Raw genomic sequence first — 24250 nt, 5'->3', positions numbered from 1 at the left:
TTAAGGTTAAATGAGGTCACCGGGGTTGGCCCTGATCCAATATGACTGGTGTCCTTACAAGAGATTAGGACACAGACTTGCACACAGGGGAAAATCATGTAAAGACAAGGAAAAGACAGCTATCCTACAAGCCAAGGAGAGAGGCCTCAGAAGAAATCAACCTTGCTGACACTTTGATCTCAGACTTCCAGCCTCCAAGACTGGAAATAAATTTCTGTCTAAGCCACTCAGTCTGTGGTACTTGTTAACGGCAGTCCTAGCAAACTAATACCGTATCCAAAAAGCAGCTAGAAAATTGCTTTTTTTTTTTTTTAATACATTTAAAATCCAAGGATTTTCCCCAAGAATGCCCCTCAAAAATATCTCTATGACTAATAGCAACAATAATAATTCCCTAGAACATGCAATTATTATTTGTTGAATTATACTGGCAGTGTCTTTTAAAAGTCATGAGTGGTAATATGAAGGTAACTGCATAATCTGAAAACTGATGACTGAGCATAGCCAAGGGGAAAAAAGAAAGCAATCTGAATCTGATCCACTGGATAAGTAAGCTCTTTTTATCTTTGTACATGCAAATTCCAATATTATTCCAATATAAACTGCTGAAGCTAGTAGACTAACTACTCTGAATCTTTTTTTCTTTTAATTTATTTAGGATTTAAACCCCACTTCTTTCCAAAAAGCTTTGTGATTGCTTGAAATTTTCAAAACAAGTTATACAATAAAAATCATGTCAAAATTCAAATGTGCATGTGAGAAAGAGAAGAAATAGCTCTTTCACATTTTTATTCAAACAAAGCAAGAAATGGTTCTCAACTCAATAGAGGCTTGGAAGAAAAAGCTCTGAAACTTATAGTTGAAGCAAAGTAGAGTATAGCTATATAATCACCTTTCTAAAGGTTTTTAAAAGGCTGAGTAGACTATTTAGGTGGACAGGAAAGAACAGCTCCTGATGGTTCCTTAAAGTCTTAAAATGGAATAATGAATATAAAGCAACACAACATATTAGGCTTTTATTTTCAGTTTTAAGAAAAAGCTGAACAGATGTAAGATGCAAAGGGACTGTATTTAAAAGTAAATAAAGTTTCAGGTTATCGCTCTTAATAATAGACAAAGAAAGCATGTTCATTCATAGACAATCATAATCCCTTGTTTTGTGTTTTTTTCCCTTGTAAATTTTTAGCACTAATATTCCCAATCCCCCCAAAATGACATTCTAATTATTTAATTTGACTACATGCCAGGTGCTATGCTAAATGATTGTACATGCACTTAAATCTCCACCACAGTCCTATGAAATGGGTAGCATTTGTGATTTTTGAGTTTATCTTCATTAAACACAATTAATGGATCACACTAGATTTTCAATATGGGGACCCCCAAAACCTGAGCTATACTGAGAACAAAGCTACTAAGAATCAACATATGAATGAGATCAATTTATCTATAGAAGCAATCCACCATAGAAGATGGTTCATAAATTTGACTGAAGAGAATGGGCAATGCCTAAGCCTAAATCAAGGTGACTAAAGAATTGTCTTAACATCCCTCCACCCCCACCTTGCTTTAATTTCAAGATTTTTAAGCAGTCTTCCAAAACCTGGACTTTGCTATCAGAGAATGGGTCTATCAGTAAATTCTAGCATCTGGTCTACCCAGAAGTTGTACTCCTCATTATGAATGCATAAATTGGCATCCGGTCCTAGTTGGCTTGTTATTAAGAACTAGCACTTGATCAAATCTGACAAAATCAAGTTCCGGGACCTTGCAAAGCTGAATACTGGATCTGAGAGCATGGCAGCCATAACCCCATATTCTGGGTCTTGCCTGAGGAGCCAGCAAGTTTCCCCTCTTTGACATCTTTTTGTTCTTTATCATCCTATCTTTCAGTCTGAGGTAATGTTAACCTCAGTCAGTATACTTCTATAACAAAATTTCCATGTCTACAACAGTAAAAACCATCTAGTCTCCTTCTAGAATCTATGGGCCAATAAAATTTCAAAACATAAACATTCAGAGGGGAAAGTTATCTTTCTTTTTTCTTTGCCAAGTAAGGGTTGTTAAAAAATAATCTATTCTTAAAAGAAAGGATATTAATGGGGGTGGGGGGGGGGGGAGGTAAAAGGAAAGAATCTCATAAAAGACTCAAAAAAAATGAAGTGAATTGGGCTTTAAGGAAAACCCACTAGAGAGTGTTTCTTTTTCTCATCTCAACAAAGATGACCCCAGGGGCAACTGGTCTAATTTAGCGACTTCATGAAGCAACTGGGACAACAAAGAGTTGATCACTTTGCCTAAGATCACACAACAGTATCTCAAATCTTGGTTTGCTGCAATTTCCAGCACTTGACTCTGGAACTCGTTCCACAGGAAAAGATGAAACCATGCTACAATGGCAAGCCTTATATTACTCCCCCTTATCCTGATGTCACTGTCACCACTGTGTTTGGTTTTCGGTCTACACACATTTATGCTGAAATATTATATTTTGGCACTATTTCTGGCAAATGTAGCATGAAAAGACGAAAGACTAATGAACAAGTGAGGTTTTTACAAACCATATAGTCTCCAGAGGATCTAATGCACCCAGTAACTCTCATAAATCAAATCTCCTTCTAACATTTCTTGGCTCAACAGTCTTACATTCTACAGAACACTGATTTTAAACACTAACCAAAAAGAAATCCAGTCATAAAAGCAATTTTTAATTCCTCATTCATACTATAGCATGGACAAGGAGTAGGATTTTTTGGTTTTGCTTTGTTTTGGGAATGAGCAGAATATAGTTATTTGGTCAAGAATAATTCATAGAAGTGGTGGGACTTAAAATGAGTTTTGGCAAATGGAAGGCATTATGAACACACAAATTTGAAATCCATATTCAACAGTAAAAGAGTGGTAAAGAAGTAAACAAGACTTCTGTATTCCACCCAATTATTTTAAACTATAGTACTACAAAAAAGACAATTTTTAATTCTTTAATTCCTTCTGTGAGTAGATGGCCCCTCCTTCCGTGTGAAATTTAGTTTGCTTCAAAATACGCACATAAAAAGAGAACTCAACAGCGCAGTGGTAATATTTAGAATAGGCAAGGAGAATTTACAGAAGGCACTGCAAAGGCTAATAAAACTTCATTTTTCTTGTTGTCATTAGACAGCAAACAGTGAATGACCTTGTCCTTTGCAGTGTCAAGCCCTGTGGTCTCAGGCTGTTTTGTCTGACTTTCGATCTCTGATTACCTTCCCTTTCTCCTGGAACACTATTCCAGCTACATGGAAATGGTTTTTATGTTGACATTTCAAAGGTCTTCTGTAGAGTGCTACAGAAGCTAACATTGGATTAAGCCATTCTTTATGTGTCATTATGGGAGTCTCATTTATTCTCATTGTCACCAGTTTCAAGACAGCAAATTAGCTGGCTCTCAAAGTTTAAAAAAAGTTCCTGCTCTAATTTGCAGGAATAATAATTATTCATAAAATAGGTGATAGATTAATAGCAACTTGCATATTCATTACAGAGCAAACTAATGTCATTTCTCCACCTGCTGAAGCTTAACTACTGTATTTTCTACCCAGTACTAACTTGTTACAGTTCTATGAACTTCACTAAGGTGAATCAATTATCACTTACCATTAATAAGCAGAGAGCTTTCGGATCCTGGATATGAATAGTTTAGACGACCTGAGGGTAAAAGAAGGCCGTTACTAAATTTATTTTTTTTCATAGATGGTTTAAATGTATTCAGCAACAAAGCTGAATTAATTGCTTAATAGGTATTTAAAAAGCCATATTATGAAATAAAACTTAGCTGTGCTAATAAACACAAAGAGTCAGTTGACATATCAAAACAGCATGTTCACAAACATTCAAAAAGGGAAAGTTTCAAAGTGGGAAAATAAAATATCCCTTACATTTTTAACTATTCGGTTATTCTAATTTCCAAATCCCCATCCAAAGGAAATTTTTTATACCATTATGTTCTAATACCAACTCATAATAACAATCTTCATATTTTTTCCCCATAAATGTGCAATTTTTCTTTCATGTGCAGTTTTTCATAGCTTTTTAGAAGTATGTAGTTAGCAGTAGCATTTTTTTATATAATTCATAACAAAAGTGCCAGTCTTATGCCTACATGTACAGACACACTAATGGGTTTAAATGCAAATTTCGGGGAATAAGTACAGAAGGTAAAGAGACACATTTCATTGTACTTACACATGAAGAAAATATCAAAGCACACAGCACAATGCCCAGAGGCACAGTAGCATTCAATAAATGCTGGGTTAATTTCCTTCGAATTTTGAACCTAAAATGGGCACCCAAGATACCCTCGAGAAAAGGGTTTGTGAAAGTCTAAAGTTTTGGGAGGATGCTCCATCTTCCAAATTGGTAGCCACAAATAAAGGGGGGGAAATGCATTTCTGTTTTGGAAGAGTTTCTACATGCAAGTTGAGGTAGCTAGACCACACACCATGTAACTAGTTCTATGCTGTAAGTTACAAAACTCACTATGACAACATTTTCATGTCTCCATATTCCCCATGCCCTTCATAAGAATGGTGGAGAACCCTCAAGTCTTATTCATCTAAGGAATGGACAGGGGAACTTCACTGTTAATTACCCACCACTATCTAGCACTCTGCACATCAGGAGTAGTGTGAGAATTTAAAATTGACTCAGAATTACAAACATTCCAATTAGGAAACAGCAGTCTAAACTCTGACTCCACAGAACCACAACAGACTCTGTAAGACAATGAAAAGGTGGGTAAGCAGAGGCTCTCCCAGGCCTGGAGGCTGGGGCAAGCCTTTCAAGATGCCAGGAAGACTCCACCTAGTTCCAGTGAACACTGTGGGAGCCAGAGCTAATATGTGGTCCTATCAATCCACCAGCCACACATTTACAACTCTTTAAAAAGGAACTTTAGACCACAACTATCCTGCAGTCTCTCAAAATCCTACTTCTTTGAAATAGTCTCCACAGAAATAAACTCATGCCATGAAAAGAGAAAACTGTTCTCTGTTGCTAACAGCTTTAATTAATCCACGTGCAAACCTTGGAGTCTCATGTGAAACAAAATCTGAACTTAATTTTTCTACCATTTAAAACCAAATACAAGGATTTAAAAAATTAAGTTGTTAATTGCTCCACTTAAAATTTCACCATGTTCCTATTTAGGGAGGAGAGATAGGGATGAAGACGGGCAAGGAGGAGGTGAAAATTAATTTTGATATTTCAATTTCTTCCTAAAAATTGGCTTCATTATTTAATGCTCATATACACACAGTCAAGTATCCAAATCCAGTGAATTCCAGCTGAACTGCTTTAACTACAAGCCCAGATCATATGACCTGTCACAAGTATTATCTTTAAAAAAGCATAGACTTGAGTTGCTGGAACAAGAACATGACCTTAACTGTTAAAAACTTGGGAGGGAGGGAGGGAGTGCTGTTTCTGAATCACTTAACTCAAAGTAGCAGCTGATTTTCCATGATGGAACATTTGCATTAATTTTGTAGCTGTAAAATCCTCTGGTAAATGAATTAACAGCTATCACTCATACCATTTTTATTTATCATAAAACATTTTTTAAAAAGACGATATAAATCAACACAGAAACAAAAATATTTAACAATATTAACTGAAGTTAAGAAAATGTTTTGCTATTTCTAAGAAGATACTCTAATTGAGTATCTAATTGAAGATACTCTAACATTCCAATTGAAACCAGGGCTGTTCCATATGAACTATAATGCTTCTTACTTGATACTAAGGAAGGATAATTAACGATGAGGATCCAGAAAACAAAATTCCCAAACTAGCTGGCCCAGTTTAACAAATCAAGTTCCACCTTATCAGAAACTCACCTTTGGGGTACCTTTTAAGGAGAGAGAGATAAGAATATTTCAACTTGACAGGCACAAAAATATCCCTTAACTCAGTTCTCTCAGAGTCTGCCTCAACACACACCTCCTAAAGAGATGCCACCCTCCACCCGCAAGGTAGGTAACCTTTGAGACTTTTTCTGATCCTTAGACTTCTAAATACAGTAGTTCTAACCTTCAGCTAAGACAATAGAGCACTGAAGAATGAGTGGCAAAATTCACAGCTTAACTCTCAAAGTGATACTTGTTTTTATTTTTCGACCTGTTCTTATGAGTCCTGTTCAGGCTGGAATCAGTTCTGGCCTCTGAGTAGTAAAGATACCTATAATATTTTGTTAAACCAGCAGCAATGCTTTCTAGTTCAATTTTTAAATATTAGCAGTGACATTAAAAAACCTTTGAAAAAAACTTTCATAATGCTTCCCATCCTACCTGCCCTTTCCTTCTATAAATTTTTTCTGTAATTAAAATATCTAGAGTCATCCACTCATGACATCTATTATGGAGAACATATATCACTTCCTTTCTGGAAATTCTCTGAAAGCTCCCATTTATAAGTGCCATGGGACAAGTGCCTTGTCTTCTACAAGCCTTTCACCTTCTCCTTGTACCCCTTTTATTTCTGCTCTAATATTCTCTCTGCTCTACAGATGCTAATTTTCACCGGCATTTTTGCATTTTCTATTCCATGGCTAGATTACTGACAACCGCCTCCCTCCCTCTGAGACAGTGGTCCTCTTTCTTTGTTTCCAATGGAGGATATTTTCAAATCTTTTTTTGTTTGCTTGTTTGTTTTTCAAATTTTTTTCCAGGGTGCCTTTCCCCAAAAGGAAACCCCCTTGTTATATTAACTCACCAGATTTTATTTCTATCTATATTGCAACAGCCAACCTTCTCACGTAATCATTTCAGCTACTGGCTAACTTTCTTATCTCTTTTAAGTAATAGCCCCCTTTAGGAACTAGAGCTTTTTTTTTTTTTTTTTTCCCGGCCACGCAGCTTGTGGGATCTCAGTTCCCCAACCAGGGATTGAACCTGGGCCACGGCAGTGAAAGCCCAGAATCCTAACCACTAGGCCACCAGGGAACTCCCAAGAGCTTTTTTTTTTTTTTTTTTAAATGTAGGTACTTCGAGTTTCCTGTTTGGGCACCAGGTAAGCATTCAATTAGTTCATTCTCCTGAACTTAAAACACCAGCACTGGGCTTCCCTGGTGGCGCAGTGGTTGAGAATCTGCCTGCCAATGCAGGGGACACGGGTTCGAGCCCTGGTCTGGGAAGATCCCACATGCCGCGGAGCAACTAGACCCGTGAGCCACAACTACTGAGCCTGCACGTCTGGAGCCTGTGCTCCGCAACAAGAGAGGCCGCGATAGTGAGAGGCCCGCGCACCGCGATGAAGAGTGGCCCCCGCTTGCTGCAACTAGAGAAAGCCCTCGCACAGAAACGAAGACCCAACACAGCCAAAAAAAAAAAAAAAAAAAAAAACACCAGCACTTCACAAATGAATAAAGTGAAGTAAAATAAAAATCCCTGAGATATCTAAATATGAATATAACCCAGTGTTTGTGGGGTTTATTTCATTGGTTTTTTTGATAACTCATCTATCTATAAACATAACTCAGGTTTGGGCACATTTAGAATTGAATTCCTCAAGGGAGAAGGGAGGCATTAGGATTTCAGGCAAGTGAACCTATTTAGTGGATAAAATTCAATCTTTGGAGGCTCTTGGTATTGATTGTGTTATAAATGCAAAGAAATACTGCCAGATCAGCAGTCCTAACCTTAAGGGACGCAATGACAGGAAAAGCAGTCATCCCTGGAGGCCAGCTGTGGCATTTGGAGCCAGAAGCCTGGCATACATCATGCAGAAGGCATAGACTATATTTGGTGACATGACTCAACCTAGCCAAATATAGGCAACTGATACAGTGTGACTCTGGGGAACTACACTACCAAATTCTACAGCCTAGAAAAGATTCAGACTCGAACTAGGCAATTCTGTGCTAAGTATTTGCGAGTTGGAAAGAACCAATATTCATCAACCAGAATGACTAAGAATTGCTGGGGGGAGGAGGTGCTCAAAAGAACAGTGTGTATTATCATATTCTTTTAAGACACTAACGAAAGTAACCGAGTTAATGAGATGAAAGGAGAAAAGACCAGAAAGAAATACTCTAATATGTTTCCATAATTTTCAAAATTAGGTAAAGTAAGTTGTTTTCTAAAAATTAACCCAGATACTATTGCTACTGATGATTCAGCAGGAAATGATACAATAAATGTTGCCATTTCAAACACACAAGCAATGAAAAATATCAAATGGACTATAGTGCTATTAGATTTCATGCTATGGCCTTCTCTTTTTCAGTCATGCCAGCATTGTTGGGGTCATGGTACAGGCCAAGGAATGATAACAGGGGATAACTGCAAGGTTGTCTAAAATAGAGCCATGCAGTCCAAAGAAGTGACAAGAAGCATGAAATTCTGGGTTAGTATTTTTATTGACTCACAGTATAAAAACCTAGATACTCCAACGAAAAAGGAGAGGTTTTCAGTGGACATCGTTAAAAATTTCTCATAGGGAAAGGATAGGCATGGACTTAGGTCCATTTCTAAAACAGATTAAAAGGTTTATGCACACGACACAACACACACACACACACGTACATACATACACACATATACATTATTTGTTATTGTTTAACTAGAGATGTTTCTCCTGATTCTGCTCCTGCTAATTTTATTTAGTTCATATCTAAGTAATCCAAAGCTATACTGCCATAAATAATTTTTTAAAGGAGGTGCTGTAACTGCCTTTCTGCATCTGCTGTTTTTACCAACACTGCCTGAGACTTGCAGCAAGATGGCGCTGTGGGGGCCTGGATGACGCAAGCAAGGTACAAGAAATGTGGAATAAATTCAATTTCTGAATACCAGCTTTATACTTACACAAACGCAGAACATGTATCAATATGAACGAATAAAAATGTGTTCATTATGTTCTATCATTTAATGATACAAGGATAATCGTTTTTAATAATTTCTTCCAATGACCTAAAAGTAACTCCCCAAATCATAATCAGTAACCTTATTCTACCCCCTGACCTATCTGTGATACAACCGACTTCCAGTAAAGACGTTTCCAGTCAAAATTATGAAGGAGACACTGGCTGGGACTGACATCAACTGGATGGAGAGTCTTGTCCCCTCCAAAAGAGCCATTTAAATTACACACACACACAGTTTAGGCTACACAAAACCCCTCTCCAGGACAGATTTGGCTTTCAGTTTAAAGACCGGGGCTTGTAAAAAAATACTTGAATTCTCTTGCTTACCTCTCTAGGTTCATCTCTCACACTGCCATTTCCCTTCCCACATGAGGTACTCTGCACGTTCAGAACTACTAGCCCATTAACTTTTACTTCTGGGTCCCTCCCTCCATCTGAAATGCCTTCCTTTCTCTCTGCCCCCAGTGTTTCACCACTCAAGCCTCCGCCCTTCTGTCCAGGTAGCTTCATTCTTAGGCCTCACATCCTACGGAAAGTCCCTGCCTCAAGCCACCTGCTCCCCGGTTCAGACAGCCTTATGGGCTCCATACAACACGCTTTACACTTATTATACTATATTTAAATCACCTATCTCTAAACTCTCTTCCTAGTCTAGAGCAACAAAATCTTTGAGGATAGATTTTGCGTCTTGCATCCCAGAACTTAGAGCAGAGAAAGGTACTCAATAAATAGCTGTTGAATAAGTGAATAAAACAAAGCTAGCAGCTGGTGGTCTCTCTGCCATGAAACACCCAGTGAAAAGTGTACAGTTGGACCAATCCCATCTTGTAAGCTAGGTCAAATTACTACTTAGTTTCTCTGAAGTAAAACAGAGATATTTCTAGTTACATGTGACAAATTCATGAGATAATTTTTGCAGAATGCCCAGAAAACTCTCCCAGTATAGAGTATGTGCTCAATTAATATTAATTCCTTTTCCCTCACTAACTTATAAGCCACAGATAACCAACAGTTTTCTATTTGTGAGAGAAAGAAAGAGGAAGGATTCCTCTTAGCCAAATAAGACCCAAACTGGAACCTTGGAGAAGGGAGTGGCTATCTGTGGGATTTTTGGCTTCAGAGAAATGAGAGTTTGCTAATGTTCTGAGTTACAAACAAGGATATCATTCTTCTCTGGGGGAGAGAAGAGAAAAAACCTAACTCTTTACTTTTATGATAGCCAAACAGGCAAAGTAGCAGAAGTATTTTAGGAAATGAAAACTTTGAAAATTCAAAGGAACTTAAAAGTGTTCCTTTTAACAAAACCCAAGGAGGATCTCTCTTCTGTACCAATAGCTTAGATCTAATTTTTCAATTGTGATATGATAGCTGAAAACCAGAATGTATAGTGGCCAAAAAAAAAAGAAAAGAACTTCTATCTTTAAGGTAAGTAAAGTCAATGGGATATGTTTCTACAGGTTGAGGAAGGGTTCATAATAAAAGAAGGTTTCATAATAAAAGAAGGTTTGCTTTGACTATAACTCAGGGCAGGTGCAAAGATGGAAGATCTAAAAGCATCTAAGAATTTCAGGCAGAGGGGAATGTCTACAGAGACACTAGCAAAGAGCTGACCGAATTAAGGAATTTGAAAGATTTCCTACTGCCAGTAAATCTAACAACAAACCAGCAAGCAGGAAGGCTATTTTTATCCCTGCCAGAGGCCTTCTGACTCTGGATGCTACATTTAGAGGACAGAGCAACAAGATAACTTGCCTTAAGAGGATGTTATGATACCAGTGATTAATGGCAATATTTTAAGCTTTAAAAAATTAGGCATAGTTTTTATCCACAGTAAACCAGCCAAAGCCAGTTAAAAAAAAAAGAAAGATAATATAATGGAAAGAAAAGTGGAAAAACAGACCAATGGATAGCAGAAAAGCTTTAAGTAATCCAGAAACAAAGCCAAGGCAGTAAATTAAAATTCTACCTTGCAAAAAGTTTGATCAAAAGAAGCATGTGTGGGCTTCCCTGGTGGCGCAGTGGTTGAGAGTCTGCCTGCCAGTGCAGGGGACACGGGTTCGAGCCCTGGTCTGGGAGGATCCCACATGCCGCGGAGCGACTGGGCCCGTGAGCCACAATTACTGAGCCTGCGCGTCTGGAGCCTGTGCTCCGCAACAGGAGAGGCCGCGATAGTGAGAGGCCTGCGCACCGCGATGAAGAGTGGCCCCCGCTTGCCACAACTAGAGAAAGCCCTTGCGCGGAAACGAAGACCCAACACAGCCATAAGTAAATAAAAATAAATAAATTAAAAAAAAAAAAAAGAAGCATGTGTTATAAGAGACATATTTTAAAAGAACCAGTGAATAAAAATAAATAATTGTAGAACTGGCCAGAAGGTAAAGATGATGTTGAGAAATGGCTCTCTGTACTGACATGAAGAAGACCAAGACGAACTTAAGAAATCCTTAGGTACTATAAACTGAGTTGCTTGCAAATGATTGAGAACTTTAGAGATGAGATAAGCCATTCTTAACGCTGGTTACTTAAGTCCAAACCCCTAAAAGCAATCAGCAAAGTCAATAGTTGGCTTTCTGCATACATACCTATCATCAACCCTAATCACTTACTTAATATAAATTCTGATGATTTTATTGAACCTTCATGAAGAATGCACTTGGATTTCATACCTAATCTGATTTCATCTTTTGTTGTCTCAAAAGGCCAGTTCTTATTTTCCTTTATCAATACTAAAGGCACTGAGTCTTCCTCTTATTAATTAGCCCTCAAAACTAAAAAACAGGCTGTTCAAAGATATCTGCAAATTATTTGGAGGATAAGTTGCATGAGGCCAAGAGTCTTAGTTTTTAGTTCCTGATATATCCCAACAGCCTAAAATAGTGCTTGATATTTATTTGTTTTAAGAACAACCTCCCACAGCTTCAGACTTTACATATGTATCTAAAGTGGTTCTCAAAGTAGAGTGAGGCTAGGGGTGAGGAGGGAGAGAGTCTATCTGAATCACTTCCAGAATACATATGCTTAAGTCTCATGACAGACCTGGTGAATCAGAATCAGCGAAAAGAATAAGCCAGCTTGGAAAAGTTCCCTCAAGTGATTCTATTTTGACCTCCACCCGCCAAAAGGCCCCCTTCAATAAGAAATCAGCAGGTGTGAGAGCTGAATCTTTTACAGAAGATTATGATAAAATACAGATTTTAAATTCTGTCCCCAGTCTCCTACAGAGAAATTAAGAAACCTGAATGCCTGCTCTCTGTCTAAAGTATACTAAGACAAACTTTTTTAATGTTTGTTTCCCTCACAAATGCTACACAATAAATACCTAAGCTATTGAACCAGAAGCCAGAGGCTATGTGTTCCTATCTTGATTCTCTAGGCACCAGTTAGTCGAGTGACTTTACAAAAGCGGTTGTATCTCTCTGAACTGCAGTTTCTGCAGCCGTAAATTGGAGATCACAAAACTCACATGGAAGGTTATTATAAGGATTTAAATTAGAGATAATTCTCAGAAGGGGCAAAGAATAAAAGCCAGAGAAATGGTATCAGAAGTAACTGCCCTTTCACTTGAAACTGGCTGTTAACACTGCTTCCTATACAGAATGTCCAGGTCCACCTCAAAAAAGAAATATGGAGCTCAGCATCAAATGTGTCCTGTGGTCTACTACTACTCGGGACATGGAATACACTCAAATGTGTGTGGAGCTGGAAGATAAGCAGAAGCTAAAATGTAAGGTACTTCCAAGCCATGTGGCTTGAAGAAAGCCATCTCCCCCTCCTAACAAGGGCTACCATGTTACCCCACTCCAGGGTGCACCCCTCCTGTCACAGGGCTCCCCCTGCCCCCTGGCACTGTGCCAGATATAGCCTGACAAGTCCACACTCCTAGACATGCCTCAAAAGGCAAAAAGATGGCTTCAGATGCCAGAGACAACATTCCAAAATGCTATTTGGTGGAGATGATAATCTAGGATGGGGTAAGTGACTCCTCCTCACTCCTCTCTGTCCTCGTCCTCACTATTTCCTCTATTAAATTCCTTTTTTTGTTATGTTCTTTTTTGGTTATGGGGAACATTCTAATGGTAGGAGTTTAAAGTGGAACAATTAGAGAAGTTCTCTACAGCAGTGTTTCATAACCTTCCGTGATTATTAAGACCTACTTCAATCAAAATATTTCAGAGAGGCTCCCCACCATAACACCTGAAGCCCTCAAGCCCCACGCCAGTGGATACTACAAGTAAAACAACCACAACAAAAACCCTTAATAATGAAAGGCTACTATGAATTCAGCAACACCTTTAAATATATTTTCATTGTATTACATCAGCATCCACGTGCTTCTGGAAGATAATCATGCAACACATACATGACAAATCTATCATCTAACTAGAATGCTTGGTTCTAATAGGTTCCTAGACCCCATCAAATAATTCCCATGGCTGAAGAGGCCCGTAGTCCACAAACTGAGAACAGAAACATTACATCAAGCCAAGTTTAAACAACTGCTTCCTTGACATAGTATTTTTAGGCCTATCTCAAAAAGAAAAAATGCAGTCTAGAAACAAAGCCTTCACTCAACTGAAAAAATTTGATTGATTTCTGGTTATAGCCCTTCTTACAAGCTACTCAATATTAAATGCTGCCACACCTCAACTCACACGAAATCCGTATGTTACTTTCAGTCATTCAACTATAAAAACCTTCAACTTTGTCACTGAGAAATACCATGCCAGAGAGACTGCGTGGAATTGCTGATAGCAACTTAAAGATCACTAAGTTCAATCCCTCCATTTCCTCCTGCAGGTAGAGAAACCAGGATCTAGAGGGAAGTGACTGACTTAAGCCATGTAACTGTTAATGGCAAAACCAGGTCTTAATACACTCCTAAATGCTTCTCTTTATTTCTAACAATTTGGGAAAGTCTATTATAAGCTAACAACTTCTGATCTTTTACAATAAAGAGACCAAGTGGCTGATTTAAATATCTCCATTTAATTAACCATGCCAGACATTTATTATTTGGAATACTATAGCCAGTAGAAGTTAGATTTTTTTTTTTTCTTTTTTAGATTCTTTATACTAATTAACACTAATTAATCATGGCTGCTCTTCAGAATGAAGATCTGCACTTTAGTGCTGGTTTCTCAAGAATTAAAAAAGGGTCCTCTAATTGGTTGATTCCTCCTTCTCTTACCCAATGTATAACAACTGGCATCAGCCCAACTGGATTCCAAAGAGATTATGGAACTGCTTTCCCTTCAGAGTTCCACTAATGTTCTTAATTGACTGGTTACCAGGTAACACCCAGAATAAAACAAAGCCTTGCTTTTAGAACAGAGTGTGCTAGTGTGGGGCTGAATTCAGACTCAGTCTATCAGACAAGATAATGAAGCCCAGAGGCAGCCTAGTCATCTCCATATCTGATTCAAAAAGTAGTAACTAGTTTAAAACTAGCTAAAAGGTATTCCTTTTGCAAATTTTTACTGCTGAACAGCAACAAATTCATCAAGTTTTTTCTCTTTTCCCTCCTGTAACTTAGGTAATGAGGATAGTGGCAACATGAGGGGAAAAAAATAAGGAGTAGTGAATAAAGAAATTCACAAATCAGGTATACACAGCTGCTAAGTGAATCAACTGCCTACAATATTCAGGTAGAAATTCCATGCCTGTCAGGAAGAAATAATTTTGTGGCACAATTGTGCAACTATTCTGCTTCCTGTTGTTAAATTGAATGCAAAGAGAATCCTGCATATTTTTATGACAGCTATGAATCAGGTGGCATTGCTTCAACTCCCTTAAAGTCAGCAAATAACATATTCCAGGATTATATAACAGGATTAAAGAAAGTCTTAAGACCTTCACAGACAACTCACCATTGTATTACTCCATAATCAAAAGGGCTTTCATTATGCAAATTATTAGCATATAGGGCTGTTCTAGTAGCTGTCAGGAAATGAAACAGCAAGTCACCTCTCTACAGAATTTTATAATATAGAAGGAAAAAACAGAAAAATAATAAGTGACACTATCAAAAGGTACAATATATTATTAATTTGGACATGGTGCATGAACAAAACGGATCTCTATAAATGTTCTGGACCTCCTTCTACTTTTTTACACAATAGGGAGGGCCCTAATATTTGACACTGACAAACTGTTGACAAAATCTGAAAACCTTACTACTTAAATTTATTCAGATTTCACTTCTGAATGGAAAATAATATTGTTATTGCCTGTCCACATGGTAATATCTATACTTACTAAGTTGTACACAGTACTTAGTGTGAAAATGTACAAGATTACTGAAAAGCACTCACTAATTTGCTACCTGACTGCTGCTTGTTTTTTGATTTGGTATTTTTAAGTGTTAACTGTCACATATAGTTTATTCCTTTCCCAATCCCTGCCCTGAATGTGAGTCTAACAAAATCAAGTTACAACAGCCATAAAGTACGTGAGCCTTAATACAGTTGTAAAGGAAAAAAAAAAAGTTAATGAGTTAAAAGCATCTTTGAAAGAAATGGTTAGGCTCTTCAACCTTCTAATAGCATAAAAAGTTTACTGTCACTTTCCCCTCTGCCCCCCTGTACCCTCATCTCTCACCCAGGTACAAGCAGAGTTGCAACAATGTTTTAAGATGCCTACTCAATTTTCCTGGGCTCAAGACTCTTTGTGCTCAATGTTCAGGATTAAGATAAGGGACTGCTTGAGTAATTATGGGCCCACATCACGGATGGCAAAAGACAAATTCCCCCTTTGTGACAACTGCTCGTGTGATTTTCGGAACAAATAAGAACAAGGGTCAATATTCTATCACAAACACATGGAGGGCAGAGGACAGAGGGTCACTACTTTGTACTTACCGGTACATATTATATAAAAAATCGGGCAGATGAGGATCTGGCCAAGGCACAGGAGCATTTAGTATCAACCAAGTTGGTTTCACTTCAGAGCCTAGAGTAAGGAAGACTTCAATCCAAGGCTACGAGCACATCCGTGTTCACAAACATCACATTTTGTCCTCCCAGGCATTTCCCTTTCCCCTCCTCCCCTTGAAAAATTTAAAACAAAATAAAACAAAACCAAAAACAACAGCAATCCTCAACGTGGAAAAGTAGTCACACAGTTTGAAACCGACACCTCTGTAAACTCTGCCTACACTGTGCTGTGAGGAATCAGAAAAATCCTGACCAACAGTAAACCAGAAAGGAGACAGTGGGTCCGAATTACGAATACACCCTGCACCAGTAATACACAGAAAATCAAGCCCCACCACTTTGCCCCCTTCTTCCTCACAAAGGAAGTTACCTCAGCACAGAAGCCCAGGTCCCATCCTACGGCACAACTAAGCCAAGCAAAAGAGAAAGACTGTTTAGGATGTTCCATTTCAGAAGTCAGGAAAGGGAGAGTGCGGAAGGAGAGGAAACCACTTCACTTCTAATAGCCACACGCGAAGTTCAACTGTAGCCAAGTTTATGAACTGTATTCTTTGCTGTGTGCCTTACTCCATTACTCATGAAGCTTCTAGAAGTAAGGCAATTTTCTGCTCCCCAGAGACCTCAGCCACTCCCCTGCTATGCTGCTTTGAATTACTTGGTATCATCCAAGCAGAGCAAGAAAGAACCAGCCGAGTTCAGGAAGGCTCCAGCCAGGTTTGCAGGGCAGCTGCCTGGACGACTCGGAATCTTCAACACTTGTAATATTTAAAGATCCCCCAATTCACCAGAAGACATTTGATACCACATAATGGTAATTTGCTAGGAAGGAGAAATTTGATTATGAATCCAAGTAAAATTTAGCCGTTTTGCTTTATCCGTGTCTTCTTTATGGTACTTTGTATCATGGCCCATTAAATATCCCTTGAAGAAAAACGTCCATCTAATCCTTTAAAAAGGTGACTGGGGAGTGGGGTGCAGAGCAGTGCATCGTTGTCTTTCTTCAAATTGCCACAGGCAAACTGATTTAAATAGAAAAAGGTTAAATACTGTAAGAGATTACATCTCCCCACAACTATTTCAAATAAATCATTTAAATAATATTATAGCAAGAGAACTTATTCGGTAAAAGTCCCTTTCATTTTTTAAAACTGTATTTACTCTGAAACTCAAATTTATAACTGAATGATATTAAATTTAGTCCTATTGTCAGCAACTCTCATGGAAGGTTTCCAGAGCTATCTCGGTGTACACAAAGTCAGTATACAATATCTGTTCAAAACATCTGTATCGGTATACAACATCTGTTCTTGAAAATACTGAGCTAAGTGACTGCAATTTGGAGTATAGGAATATTAAAAGAATTGTGGATCGAAGGAAAATTTAAGGTTTTCTGCTTATTATTTATGATATCTTTTTAAAGCAGCACTAACTTTATTCCTTCCCCCTGCTGTAAAGATACAGAATATAAATAATTATCCCAACAGTCACTCTCTCCCACAGTGACATAAAAAATCTTACAGAAAATTAACAAAACTGGCTTTATGTACTAAACTTTCAACTGAGTTTCATGATTTTCTTCTAGAGAGATTATAATAAATGGTTCTGCTTAGCAGCAAAGAAAAGAGGCACAGATGGAATCATCACTTGCCCACTCGCTGAAGCATTTGTTTCAAACAAATTCACAGCCATGAAAAATAGTTTGGGGAGGGCCCCTAATTTAATGTGTAGATAAGGAAAGAAAAATCTCAGAAGTATTTTAAAATGCAAGGTCACAGTACCTTCAGCAGTCTGGAATTAAATGCATAGCATTTTTGGAGTAGGTCCAGCTCTTAAAATAAGTTCTTATTAAATTAATGCATGAGGCAAGTGAGGCAGTAAGGTCTAACACACTCCCACTACTTACTTGACTGACATATGCAATAGGTTTCTCGGGCACCACGGGAATATGTAAAAGACTGGCACTTTAAACAACTTGCATTTCTGAATGCAATCATCATTGCCCACATGCAAATTAAGTATTTAAAATGCCTGAAACTCAGAGGGACTGGGGTAGATATGCTGAGCTTCCCCTTCCAAAAACTGGAAGCAAGATACTTCCTATAACAATATGAAGAATGGAAGACTCTAATTTCACAGTATTCTGAGGAAAAATAAAATGATATTCTGATTCATAATTTAGTTAATTAATATCTGAAGAACAACTATATAATGTTTTGACAATTTACAGATTGCCTTTGTTCTCTCAATAATTTTGCTGTCTCATTTGGCTTTCTAGTGAAATGAAGCAAACTGGATATTAAATTGTTTTCATATATAGGATTTAAAACACTCAACCACTACTATGAAACTGTGAATTGTTCTACTCTGACATCTGATAATTTTCAAATACTAGTTTTTGTCTCTTTATTCCAGTGCTGTCTCCCTCTGCTTCCATTCAATGAACTACTGCTTCTTGGTTTATACATATATTCCTTTATTCCCTTCACATACAGGAAAGAAAATTTAAAAAGTCTCCTTAATTTTTAGAGGTCTCTCCTACTGTACACTGTATGTAATACCACTTCATGAATCTTTATTTCACTGTGTCCAAACTATGCTTCATAAGGGCTGAAAACAGATGCACTCGCACGTGTTTTTAATCTATTTCATGCTGCTCCATTTCTAAACAATAAGTACCAATTTCACAGGCAGGAAAAAACATAAATAACAGTAAGATACAATACTTCCCAAATAATCATCTCAGCATCTACAATAGTAAAAGATTTTCCTGTCCAGGTGAAGAAAATACTTGATAAGCCTAACAATTATAGTAGCAATGCACAAGCTGCCGTCTCAGAGATCAAAATTCAAAGATTGGTCTACAGAGCAGGCTCTTAGCTTGTAAGACCGGGTGTGCAGTGAGGAAAATGAAATCGTTCTCTGGGGAAGAAGTGCTACAGACTGTCACTGGTGTTAGTTATGGAGAAGGCAATACATAATTTCGTGGATAAAAATACTACAGACAGACATGCCAGCTCATCAGTGAAAGGACATGGAGATAAGGCAGAGGGAGGACCCTTTTCTTCTCAAAGAGGTAAACCTCTCTACATGGAGAAAATGACAGTAGCCTTAAAATTCTTAGAAAAACTATTTTTAAATGAACTGTAAAAAAATATATATATAAATTATGAAATGAAGGCTAGCTATTCTGTTTGCACATTTCTTTAAAAAAAAAAAAAGGTTGCTAAACAAGCCAACTGGAATCAACAGCACATTCATAAAAAATAAACTCAAAAATTATATTTGAAAGTTCCTAGGCATATTAACATCTTGTCTGTTGATGGCAAAAATAAAATAAAATTTTAAACCCACTTCATTAAGGGAGATTTTTTTTTTTTCCCAAAAGGAAAAGGCAAATTCAATTTTGGGTTTTTTTTTTTTAATTTAAATAAATAATACAGCCTTAACGACTCCATTCAATTGACAGGTCTTGTATCAATTTTAGGCTTCATTATTTAAACACATACACACAAACCACATATCTATGAGGAATTGCAAATGAAAATAAAAATAAATGAAGTCATTCATAATATATTTTATAAAGTTATTTTTAAGATAAAATGAACCCAAATATAAAATCTGCCTCCATATGATAGTTTTTTAAAAACAATTTTCAAATTAATTTTTTGAAAGGCATGTTATTCTATACTAGTCTCATAGAAATAATGCCCATTTTCTGTTTTATCTGTTTCTAAGGAAGCAGAGCACATGAAGAGGCTATTTATTCATTTTCAAAATGGACAGGCAGTTTTATATACTTACTTTAAAAGGACAATGTGTTAGACTTTTTAAAGATATTCAGCTTTTATTATCACCTTTAAACAAAATTTCACAATAGAACCACTGTTAAAATCAAACATAGTTTTCCTAAAATAGCTATCTAAATCAGAGGAGAGTTTGACAAGAAATAAAGTATTCCCCTGAGCAAAACTGCATTGCGATAGACTACAATGGTATAAAGTTCATCATCTTGGTTTAAAAAAAAAAATCAAGCATAACTGCAGTCTGGCATTTTAGGACCATGAACTCATCTGTGAATTCCTTACTTCTCTTAGAATGAAAAAAATACACAAAGTTTATTTAATATGCTTTAGTCACCTTGGCAGTCATATTGAAACCGGTTTTCTCATTTGATAAGCAAGAAAACAGACTTAATAGATGTTTAGTAATACTCGATACCATTTATTGAGTGTCTTCTCAATGAACTGGCAGTATGCTGGATTTTATAGACACATGATATCATTTAATCCTCATGAACTACCACAAAACTGTAGTGGCAGAATGGCAATTTAAATCCAGGTCTGTGTGACTCCAAAATCCATGTTCTTTCCATCCTGCCACACTTCCTCTTATATGTTACAATTTCACAAAACATTTGTGTTCCCACGTTAGGTCAATCAGAGTTAATTTTTTCTGTCACCAGACTCAACTTTTAATTATCTCTACAGAATCAGCCTAAAGAAACCTAATTTAGGTAAAAATTGGTAAGAAGAAATTTAAAAGGGAATACAGAATAAAGGCAGAAGTTTACACAATGAGCCACTTAGCAAACTAGAAGAGAAAAAATAAACCTGAGTTGTCCTCACTGTATCCGATAAACCAAGGAAATGTTGTTAATCCTATTAGAATAATGTGTGCAAACTCTTACATAAATACTAGCTAGAAGCTTACTTCTTAGAAGCATCACATAATAAAGTGTTTATACTGCTGCCACTTGTAAACTGTTTTCTCTGATAAAAGACATAGGCACTTATCATGAAAATGAGTTCTAATTATTATCCCTATTATCTAGTACGTAAGAGAAGAGGCTCTCAAAAAAAAAAAAAGTTGCTGAGGAAATCAATTAAGGAAAAAAAATGTCCTTTAGAAACTTTTTCTGTACTTAACTTTTAATTCTGAAACAATCATAGATTCACATCAAGTTACAAAGAGTAGTACAGAGAGATTCTGTGTACCCTTTTTCCAGTGTCCTCAACTGGGAACATCTTACATAACTATAGTACAAAACCAGGAAAGTGAGACTGTATAATTCACAGACTTTATTCAGATTTCTCCTTTAGCTACTTTATTTTAAAGTGTGCAGTTTTTCTGGTGCTAGAAAGGGCCTTAGACTCTCCTAATTTTTCTGATGGGAAAACAAAGGTTCGAAGAGGCTGAAGGACTAGCCAAAGTCAGAGTGCTAAAAAGTGACCAAAAAAAAAAAAAGCCAATTCTGAGAGATCCTCTTTCCTCAGAAACAAAGTATGCAATCAGATTAGAGGCCATCAGAATTCCCTGAGGAATTCAGTAAAGACCTTCAAAATAATCCCACTTCAAAGTTAGTTCATCAGATGGACACATATTTTTTCACATATTATTTTTCATCTCTCCAGACCTCAAAAAAATGCCTCATAAAAAAATTTATTGTTATAGGTTTGCTGAAAAATAGTTTTACTGCATCAGTAATATGATAAACCAAACTCAAAGGAAAACTAGGCCAAGCTGGTTACCACTTGAAGTCACAGGCTCTTTGCCACCTTTGATCCCAGCGCAAAGCTGTGTTGGCACAAAGCAGGCTCAGAAACATTGGATGAATGAATGAATGAACAAACGAACAAACAACTTGTGACAGGACCAAATATACCAAACAACCCAAATGTCTTTAAAAAAAAAAACAAAAAAACTCTTCAGTCTAGTAAAACGAGATTTTTTGCAGAAAAATATTTTATTTTGTGGGGTAGTTTTCACAAAATCAGAGCTAGAATGGCCCTTAGAGAACATCTAATCTGTTCATTCTCAACTCTGGCTACACATGAACATCACGTGAGACACTAAAAAATATCATAAGCCCCACCCCACACCTGGGATGGGGCCCAGGCACCTGTATTTTTAAAGCTTCCCATTATTAAGTCCCTTATCATAAGAGTGGTTCTAAGTCCCCTATTAAAGATGAAGAAATTGAGGCCTAGTCAAACTGCAATATCTTATTCAGGGTAAAAGAATTGAGACCAGAATCCAAGTGGGAATAGCACTATTTTTTTTTAACATAATACAGAAAAAGTATTTCAAGAACTACAAAGCTTCATTTTAACTTTGAAACTGTTGGCCATTTTAAAAAACATGAAACTAGGCCAAAAAATCTATCAACATTTGAACTCTTCCTAGTGTACAGGCACTGTCATTGGTGAACAGACATGAAGGTTCTGCAGCACTTAGCAGGTTTTGCCTGAGAGATAAAAAAAAATTAGGAGTATGGTTCCTATCTTTCCAGTTAACTGCCCTCCCTTAGCAATTAGTAACTCTTGTAGGTAGTTCCCTTAATTGGTATTGTGAAGGCCTTACAGTGGATGCACATAAAATATGTCTGTTTTTGAACAAAAAGAGGTACATGTATAAAATTGATGGAACTGACTGGATATAAAATATGAATCTATAATATTTGCCATATTGCTCATCATGTTACATAGATAATACACATTTTAAACTATTTACTAAAATCAAATAGTTACATTTGGAAAATTACCTTTAATCGAATCATTTTCAGCTCTCATTATGTCAATGAGTGAACTCTCCAGTGAGTGCATGTCAAAAGTCCTGGGACGATCCTGTAAACACAAACAGCCACAAACCACTTTTAAAACAGCATTTAATTATAAAAGAGGATAATAAGCTGTATTTGATGGGACACATCAAAAAGTGGCAATTTTCCTCCCTCTCTGTATAAGGCACATTATTACTACATTTTATTTTTAACACTTACAAAACACCAAAACCACAAAAGTTAGGTACCCAGGGCTCAGCAAAGATTGATTTGATTTCTAATAATAATTTCAATAAAAGCATAACTTTCATGAACAAAGCAAAAACAAACTAATTTTCATATGGTTAAGAATATTAAATAAATGTAAAAATAGAATTCATAATCTTTCTCTGTCACTTAAGATTGCAGTCATGTGGCAAAGCTTCCCAAACTTGTTCCAGCAGTAATCTACTAAGGTGGCATCTACATGTGCTATTCAGAATAGCTATATTTACTTATAAGCCAAGATCTGAAAATAGTCATCAAATGTCTGAAAGACCACTAAGTGGCAAAGTATTCTTGATTTTTCTGCCATTAAAGGAAAGACAGGGTGTGGAGAACACTGCTGGTCTAAACCCCGGCTTAACGAAATGCACTTCATGAGTGGGTGAGGAATCTGAAAATATAAAACCACCCCAACTGCTGGGGCATTCTTCAGGATAAAAAGTACTAGAGATAACTAAAATTAAAGTTTAGCTTGATAATGAAAAGTAGATGAAAAAGTTTTCAAATTAAATACTGAAGGGGAAGAAGTAATACATGTTTCTGACCCACCTTAAGAATAAACAAACACATAACACATATAAAGACCACAGCAAGGGTATTAAAGAAAAGGGGGCTTCCAAAGCCCTCTTTATTATATTTTCTCTCTCATTACTTTTTAACTCAAAGCTTTGGCTTTGTAAAAGGATTCGCCTCATTTTATCCCTTATTTTTTTTTTCCACACTTGTTGGGATCTCATTTTTCCACCTTCCAGCTTCTCTAGCACTTTAAGGCTGATAGGGCATGTCCTCTATCTTTCGTTCATCCTGACATTTCTCCTTTGTCCTTCCATAACACTACTCACCCTGTACTATTATTATCCTTCCATGAAATAGGGACCACTCCTCCTGACCCCACCCACCACACAGATATCCAGTAATATTCACTGAATTGTTTTAGGATACAAACTTTTTTTTACTTCTGCAACCTGAGGGGTCCAAGGGCAGTTACACTGGGATACAATCCACATTTAAAGTAGAGAGTATTAGAGGTTTTTTTCCCCAGGGTGGTGGGGGATGAAGACAGGAGGGGAGTAGATGCCTTAACATGCTCTTCGGCTCCAAACTGGTATGGCTCTTCCAGAATATCTTTCCCACTTTTCCTCCTGATCCTTTCCTCATTGTCCTCATCTTCTCAATACGGTCCATAGAGAGGCAGGAGGACAGGTGGCCAGAATGAGAATTTCTAAGGTTAGTGTTCACAAAAAGGAAAAACTCTTCTGTTTTTATCCTTCCTCATCTCAAGCCCTGAATTAAATCAAAACTTTATTGCACATTCTTTCGGAAGCCACGTGGATTTGAGGCATAACCAGAGAAACAAGTTAAGACAAAATTCCGCTATCTCATTCTGCAGTAGCTGGATTTGTCCTCCCTCCAACAATCTATGCACCACACTCAAAATCAGCCCAGCCACTATCTCTTCTCCACAACAAAACCAGTCTTGGAGACACTAATGCTCAGTGTCTGTTCCCTTGCCTATGTTCTCTGTCAGTTTCCCAAGGGTAGGAAGTATGTCTTACATCAAAAGTTCCCAATGTTTATAACTCCCAAAGGGTGATG

At 37.1% G+C, this 24250-nt stretch overlaps 1 protein-coding gene across 2 annotated transcripts in view; it reads right to left on the bottom strand.

Moving 5' to 3' along the window:
• The window catches only part of CPEB4 (cytoplasmic polyadenylation element binding protein 4), a 64257-nt gene that overhangs the window by 22254 nt on the left and 17753 nt on the right, over window positions 1-24250 (bottom strand). For both annotated transcript variants that reach the window (XM_059917695.1, XM_059917696.1), the window contains exons 2-3: window positions 22373-22454; window positions 3634-3684 (exon numbers count right to left, since the gene is read on the bottom strand). In XM_059917695.1, coding sequence (XP_059773678.1) covers window positions 3634-3684; window positions 22373-22454 — 133 coding nt within the window. The remainder of the gene's footprint in view (window positions 1-3633; window positions 3685-22372; window positions 22455-24250) is intronic.

The sequence above is a fragment of the Balaenoptera ricei genome, chromosome 3 (assembly GCF_028023285.1).
Source record: "Balaenoptera ricei isolate mBalRic1 chromosome 3, mBalRic1.hap2, whole genome shotgun sequence".
Classification (NCBI taxonomy): domain Eukaryota; kingdom Metazoa; phylum Chordata; class Mammalia; order Artiodactyla; family Balaenopteridae; genus Balaenoptera; species Balaenoptera ricei.
Note: the sequence above shows the minus strand (reverse complement) of the source record. Positions and strands in the feature narration are given on the sequence as shown.